The 7500-nt window shown below is 40.8% G+C and overlaps 1 protein-coding gene across 1 annotated transcript in view; it reads left to right on the forward strand.

Annotated features, from left to right (window-relative positions):
• The window catches only part of ap1g2 (adaptor related protein complex 1 subunit gamma 2), a 15200-nt gene that overhangs the window by 3080 nt on the left and 4620 nt on the right, over positions 1-7500 (forward strand). The window contains exons 6-16 of the mRNA XM_034888142.1: positions 94-247; positions 1219-1299; positions 1742-1840; positions 1934-1989; positions 2725-2838; positions 3472-3612; positions 4006-4060; positions 4708-4830; positions 5357-5446; positions 5635-5762; positions 7338-7442. Of these exons, the coding sequence (XP_034744033.1) occupies positions 94-247; positions 1219-1299; positions 1742-1840; positions 1934-1989; positions 2725-2838; positions 3472-3612; positions 4006-4060; positions 4708-4830; positions 5357-5446; positions 5635-5762; positions 7338-7442 (1146 nt within the window). The remainder of the gene's footprint in view (positions 1-93; positions 248-1218; positions 1300-1741; positions 1841-1933; positions 1990-2724; positions 2839-3471; positions 3613-4005; positions 4061-4707; positions 4831-5356; positions 5447-5634; positions 5763-7337; positions 7443-7500) is intronic.

Consider the following 7500-nt stretch of genomic DNA (forward strand, 5'->3'; position numbering starts at 1 on the left):
ACACACACACACACACACACACACACACACACACACACACACACACACACACACACACACACACACACACACGTCTTGATCTGATGAATTCAGTATCCCTTCATGTATGCACTCTGCAGTAATGTGTATGTGTTTGTGTTGTGTATTCCAGACAGTGCCAGATCTGGTTCAGATCATGAAAGGTCTGGTCCTTTCAGGTTATTCTCCAGAACATGATGTGGCAGGAATCAGCGATCCCTTCCTACAGGTTAGTCCGGACTCCTGTCACTCATGGGACCATATCATAGTATCACATCTCTTCCTAGTATTGTAATGCCTCCGATTGGCATGGAAAGCATAATGTTTTTGGGTTGTTCATCAGTCCCATTCTCGTGAACGCGATATCTCAGGAACACCTTAAACGGAATATCGTCCAATGATGAAGTGATGACATTTTATACCCAAAAGGTCAAACGCCAACTTCACTATGACATCATAATGTTCTGCAAAAATGCTTTTCCTGGCAGTTATTCAACACCATAACTCAGGAACAGAAGGGGAGATATTTGGATACTGAATTGGTGACACTAATCTTCAAAAGATGGTGACTGTATAAATCTTCTGTGCTGCTGGGTCGCGGATGTGTGTGAAGCATTCACATTTTGCTAAGAAATACACTTTTATACCTTTTTATTAAATTCCTTCAAAGTGTTCACTGCATGGATTATGTAAGTCCGGACAGACATGGATATAAACTACAACTTGACTGGTTGGCGTAGGAATACAACCTAGAGGTTTTAATTCTAGTTCATTAAGTTAAATGGATGCTGAAACTCTGCCTTGCATTACATTGGAAATTGAACAATGACACTTAACTAACATCTTATCTTTTATATTAAATCAGTAGTATTTTTAATTTTCCTGACTCTGTGAACAATCAGCAGACTCTGCTCCAAACCTTGTTTTCATCTCCATGTGAACCATGAACCTTTGAGCACTTGGGTCAAAACAAAAGTGACTTGTTCTACCAAAACATGTCACAATCCTTCCTTTATGGCTCAGATTCAGTCTGATACAGGTACAGACGGGTTAGAAATTGTTAATGTTTCTCACCTTCAGTTTCTTTCTTTCTCACTAACGCACAGATTAATCCTCACATCATTCCTCCTATATTGGGGATTCTGTGGACTAAAATAACTTGTGGTCCATCTGTTCACTCTCTCCGTTCTCCATCCTCAGGTACGCATCTTGAGGCTGCTGAGAATCCTTGGTCGCAACAACGAAGGCGCCAGTGATGCTATGAATGACCTACTAGCTCAGGTCCATTGTTTACTTTTACACGGGAAAGAAAAACATCATATAAAAATTTGTTTATTTTTATTTTTATGTGCTTTGTTCTTTGTTTTGAAGTCAGAACACAGAAGTTATCCAGTGCCAAGTATTTTTTGTCTGTGTCCTTCCTATGACCTTATGGGTCTTACTGCTAATGCTGACTACCTAGTTAGTCACCTAATTCGTTTTAATCTAAACATACTGGAACATGTAGAGCACATCACATCTTATCTGCCAAATAATGTGGAAAGACCCAAACTGGTTGGTAGAAACCGCAAATGTACAAGCCTGAATCACGTCTGTCAAATGATAGTAGAGAAGCAAAAGTGATTCTTTGTATTCAAAATGTCACTTTAGTGTCTTTTACATATAAAGGAATGTATGTTGTTGTATGAGTAATGTACTGATGTGTGTTTGACCCGCTATACAGGTGGCAACCAACACTGACAGCACTAAGACTGTGGGCAACGCCGTGCTGTATGAGACTGTTCTTACCGTGCTAGACATCAAGTCAGAGAGTGGCCTCAGGGTGAGAGACTAGCAGCAATTCTCAGTGTGTTTAACCACCTTAACACAGGGAATAATGTTGCCTGATTAATTAATGATTTCACTTGCACCACAGGTTCTGGCTGTGAACATACTGGGAAGATTTCTCCTGAACAACGACAGGAACATTCGGTTAGTGTTGCTTTCCTTTCCAGCACGCTCTTTCCTCCTCACATTCCTGTTTCTCTTTCCCTGTACATCTCTTCCCCCATCGTTCTTCTCTTATCTCTCAGGGTCATTTTACCTTTTTCCATTCCACAAAGCCAACGGCAAACTCGTTGCAGCCCGAGAAAGAAACCTCCCCCCCAAGCTGTTATCAGTCTGAGCTCACTAATCACTTTCCCTGGAGCCGTTTCTCTAGAGCCACACCAGAAGGTCACTGTCTGTCTGTTAATGCTGATCTCTCAATTTTGGGCCGTGTCATTTTTCATGAGGCAGTGTGGAGACCTGTATCAGGTTCCTTGGGGTTTTGTTATGCTACTATTTTTAGGGGTTTGTCTCCATAGGGGTTGTGTGGCCAGGCAGGTCCAGCTGGTTTTACCTGCAGGGCCCCTGATTCTCTCTGTGGCTGTTTGACAGTAATAGGACTGGTTTATTCCTGCAATACCTGCCTGGATAGATGACATCTCTCCTGTGCATACATAAATATTGAACAGTGAAAAGACGAATTATTTATATTGCAGAGTTGAGAAAGTTAAATTTATACAGCCCTGTCAATATTCTTTATTTCTAACTGATGGTTAGAATTTAATTATTTACTTTTTAATTGTTTAATATATTCAGCTAACTCACAGCGCTTCCTCATAATGCAGTTTGTATTCAAAAAAAGGACATCTTTGTTTTTGGCTGTTCTGTATGTATGTCCAGGTACATTGCCATGACATCTCTTCAAAAGATTGTTGGGACAGACCACAATGCAGTGCAACGCCACAGGGGAACCATAGTGGACTGCCTGAAGGACCAGGACGCTTCTGTCAAGCGGTAACTTTCACCTCTTCTCTGCTTGTCAGGCACAGCTAGTATTCCACAGATGTTCAGTACACTGTTATGCTTTTTCAATATCATCCCCTAATGGGAGTTTTGAGAGAGTCTACTGACATGATTTGAATAAAAAAAACAGCAACTATGTATTCAGGGATCAGATAATTTAGAAATAGAAATTAACCCTCCTAAATTTTGGAAACATCTTAAAGTATGTAATTTCCTTATTTTATATTTGGGACATTTTCTGATGCTCTCATAAAAGTAATAATACAAACAAAGGGTGCGTATGTTATAATAGGAAAACTGTTGTGGAGAATGACACAATTAAGTTTTGTTTTCATAACCGTTCATTGATCCAGACAAGATAATCAAACTTTAAAACTAATGTTGCTCCAAGTCCGTTTCTCTTCACTGATCTTGTTCTCTGCCGGGGTGTAAAATAGTGTGTGATCCAGGGCACTCGCAGACAAGGGAAACGTTTGACCTCCCCTCCACAGACCATGGTGGCACAGTTGCCGTTGTATTTAGATTCAAAACAATGGAGGTGTCTTGGCAAGCTCTTGCTGTCTAAAAGCACATTAATGTATATACAGAATTACTAACATCAATCCTCTTTGGCCAACTCTCCAGCCGGGCATTGGAGCTGTCCTTGGCGCTGGTGTCAGCCTCCAACATCCGCTCCATGATGAAGGAACTGCTCCTCTTCCTCTCCTCCTGCCCAGCTGAGCTGAAGGCTCATGCTGCCAGCGGCATATTCAACGCGGCAGAGAGGTGAATAACACACAGCAGACGTGTAAATGTGCACATACGTACATGATTGTATTACACATATAGTATCTATGCATGTATGAACACACACTGTATTTTTGTGTGCATGTGAATACATTTAATGTGATACAGCTGTTTAGGCTGTAACAAAAAGGTGTGTGTGTGTGTGTGTGCTTGTGTGTGTGCTTGTGTGTGTGCTTGTGTGTGTGTGCTTGTGTGTGTGTCAGGCTGTGTCTGTCTCCACTCTCTTTTCGTGGTTCTCTGACGATGAATAGCCTTCTCTGTTTCTAATGTACGCACTCTACCTCTTGATGAACTGGATTTTATGGATGTGTTGTATGTGTGTCTATTTTACTTACCACTGAGTGTGTGTGTCTGTCTCTCTGTCTCTGTCAGGTATGCACCCTCCCAGCGCTGGCACATTGACACCATCCTGCATGTCCTTACCACGGTAAATACAGACTGAGCCACTCACCCTGCTGCCTCTTACATGAGGTTCTCTCACTCACAACTTTTAACGTTGTCTACTGCCATCCGTAATGCACTATGCCTTAGTGTAGATGCCAGGGGCCACATGTGTGAAGGCTGTGTATACAGTAAGACACTAAATATGTCTTTGTAAACAAAACATTTGACAAGAGAAAGCGTGTTTTTTATTCTTACATACATTCATCGCCAGTTTTTAAATAGGCCATTTATCCTGGACTAATGTTTTCTATTTGCTACATCCCTATCTTTCATAATGTGTGCCCCAGTTTAGAAAGGCATTAAATTAAATCCACATGATTGGTGTATAAGTCATGCTTACTTAATCCTTTGCACTGTTCTCTCAAAAGGATGGGTTGTACAGAAAAGGCAGTGTGGAACAAGTGTATTAAAAAGGGTAATGTTAGAGCTGTGGCATGAATTAAAGATTAAACACATATCTGTAAATGTCCTTTTATAATGTATATGACCTGTGATGGAAGCATCCCCCAAGTGAGTGTGCACAAGTCATTGTGTCTGGGTGGGAAAGTGGGTTGACCCAAATACTTGGGCCAGCTGTCTAGCTAATGGAGTTGGGTGTGTGTGTTTTTACTCTGATTTCTACTCTGCCAGGCGGGGGGCGACGTGAGAGATGAAACGGTGCCCAACTTGATCCAGCTCATCACCAACGCCTCAGAGCTGCACTGTTACACCGTCCACAAGCTCTACCGAGCCCTGCTTTCAGACATCTCACAGGTGTGTGTGTGTGTGTCTGTGTGTGTGTCTGTGTTTGTGTCTGTGTGTGTGTGTGTGTGTGTGTGTGTGTGTGTGAGAGATTACTTAAATAAAATAAAAATTGTCACAGTTAATGCTCATAATGTTTGCATACCATAAATCAGAGAGAAAAAATCTTGTAATTTGGATTGAAGATAATTTTTGCTGCACAACATAATGTGCACAATTCCCAAGAAGTTCATTAAAAGAAAAGTCTGCGTAAGTCTTGAACCAGACAGAACTGGTTTGGTTCCATGGCACTGAGAATGGCTGAGCTTTCAGTTTGAAATTGGTTGATGCAACTATGTTTATTTGTGGAACCAAGACAGTCATGTACTCATCTGCAGTGTGGTGTAGTTTCCCATCTTCGGCCACATTATCTTCAGGTGAATTCAGTAGCTCTGATATTTCAAACTGCTCCCAAAAACTGCAAACTCCTGCAGTATTACTCTAGGATCAAATGTTATTGTGGGTAGTATTTATGTGATTGCAACAATTGTCTGTGCAGCAATCCTTGGTGCAGGTGGCGTGCTGGTGTATAGGAGAATATGGAGACCTGCTGCTGAGAGGAGAATGTCAGGAGACAGAGGCTGTTCAGGTACATGCAGCTCCAACACAGTTTTATAGTATGATACAAATAAATATCAGTTGTAGTGATTCAACCTAGATTGCTAGATCATGACAATGAAGAGAAGAAGCTAAATGTGTCATGTTTATCACAAGTTTCATTATTAAAAAATAAGATGTCATTTTTTTAGACCCTGTATTGACACATCTCTCAATCAGGTCACAGAGGACGACGTACTGGACGCTTTGGAAACGGTTCTGCAGTCCCACATGTCGTCCCCGGCAACCAGAGGCTTTGCCCTGACTGCCACCATGAAACTGAGCACCCGCATCACTGATAATGTGGAGTAAGAAACACTTCTTCTCCCTCATACCAAACAGCTGATTAAAGCACAGCAGCAAGACACTGCAGCTAGTATAAATGTATTTGTCTCAAAAGAATGCAGTACAGTTTGTCGTTTAAATGGTCAGTTGGTTACTTTGTCATGTGTTGAGAAAACAAACTATTTGTCCATTTATTAATGAACAAAAACCCTCAAACACTGTTGAACAGCATTTGAGTGTGATAATAACATTCCAACACATTTCAGTGAAGGGTAATGCTAATGGAAAAAAAAACAACAGTACCATAAGAATTAGCATTTTGATATGTTGAATTGTATCATATAAAAAGTTGGTTATCAATGTTGGCACAGCTTGGCAAAGCTAATAGACTTTGATATAGCTTATAAAATGTAAATGTAGTACGTATACAGATTAATGACAAATTAGACATTCAAATAATATGTCTCAAAAAGTTAGATTTTATTTCCATCATTTACACTTTCAAAATAACAGAAAACCAAAATCTTCCAGTTCTTTGAGATTTCTGGGCTGTCTATCACGCACTGCTTTTTTAAGGTCTATCCATAGATTTTCAATAATGTCGAGGTCAGGAGATTGTGAAGGCCATGGCAAAACCTTCAGTTTGCACCTCTTGATGTAATCCACCGTTGATTTTGAGGTGTGTTGAACCTCATCGGTCCACAGAACTTGTTCCCACAATGCATCAGTCTTCTCTATATGTTCATTTGCAAACTTCAAACGCTGATTTTTGTAGTGGGGAGGGAGAAGAGGTTTTCTTTTGATGACTCTTGTCATGTACCACAACTCCAGTGTCTGCCAGGTCTTTCTGGATGGTACGTGCAGTCAAACGTGGGGTTTGACTTGCTTTTCTCACAATCCTGCGAGCTGTTCCGTCTGATATTTTTCTTGGTCTTGCAGATCTTGCTTTAACTTCCACTGTTCCTGATGACTTCCATTTCTTAATTACAATCCAAACAGAGGATATTGGCATCTGAAAACGCTTTGCTATCATCTTACAGCCTTCTCCGGCTTTGTGAGCGTCAGCTATTTTTCAGCCATGGTGCTGATTGTTGGGGCAAGGTCAGATGAGTCTGGGCATCTAAAATCTTAAGATTGAAATCACCTGGTCTTTCCAGACAATGATTGAGAACGATCCATGACACTGTCAGGTCTTAGCTTTCCAAAGGGGCGGTGCATGCTATAAACTCTGCAGGGGGCCCAAACCTTTGCAGACGCCATTTTTTTGTTTTCTGTTATTTTGAAAGTGTAAATGATGGAAATAAAATCTAACTTTTTGCGCCATATTATATGAATGCCTAATCTGTCATTTGATGCCTTTTGGAGATCTTTTCTTTATGCACATTAACACACATTTTTACCTGGGGTGCCCAAACTTTCCAGCCCCACAGTAAGTTTAGGACAGGTTTATTGGACAAGGAATTTAAAGGTTCTAAGAAACAATTACACAGGGTTGTTTAGAAATTACTCCCGATTCAGAAAATTTCTGAATAGTTGCAGTAGTTTGTCAGTGGTCCCCTAACTGCTTATCTTTCTCTTCATCACTTCACCACTGCCAGTCGCATCAGAAGCATCGTCAGCATCTATGGCAGCTGTATAGATGTGGAGCTCCAGCAGAGGGCAGTTGAATACAATGCCCTGTTCAAAAAATATGATCACATGAGGTATGCAACAGCACAGTGAAGAAGTCCCCTTCTCACGTAATATAATATGTTTCTGTTT

Source organism: Etheostoma cragini, chromosome 12 (genome assembly GCF_013103735.1).
Source record: "Etheostoma cragini isolate CJK2018 chromosome 12, CSU_Ecrag_1.0, whole genome shotgun sequence".
NCBI classification, from domain to species: Eukaryota; Metazoa; Chordata; class Actinopteri; order Perciformes; family Percidae; genus Etheostoma; species Etheostoma cragini.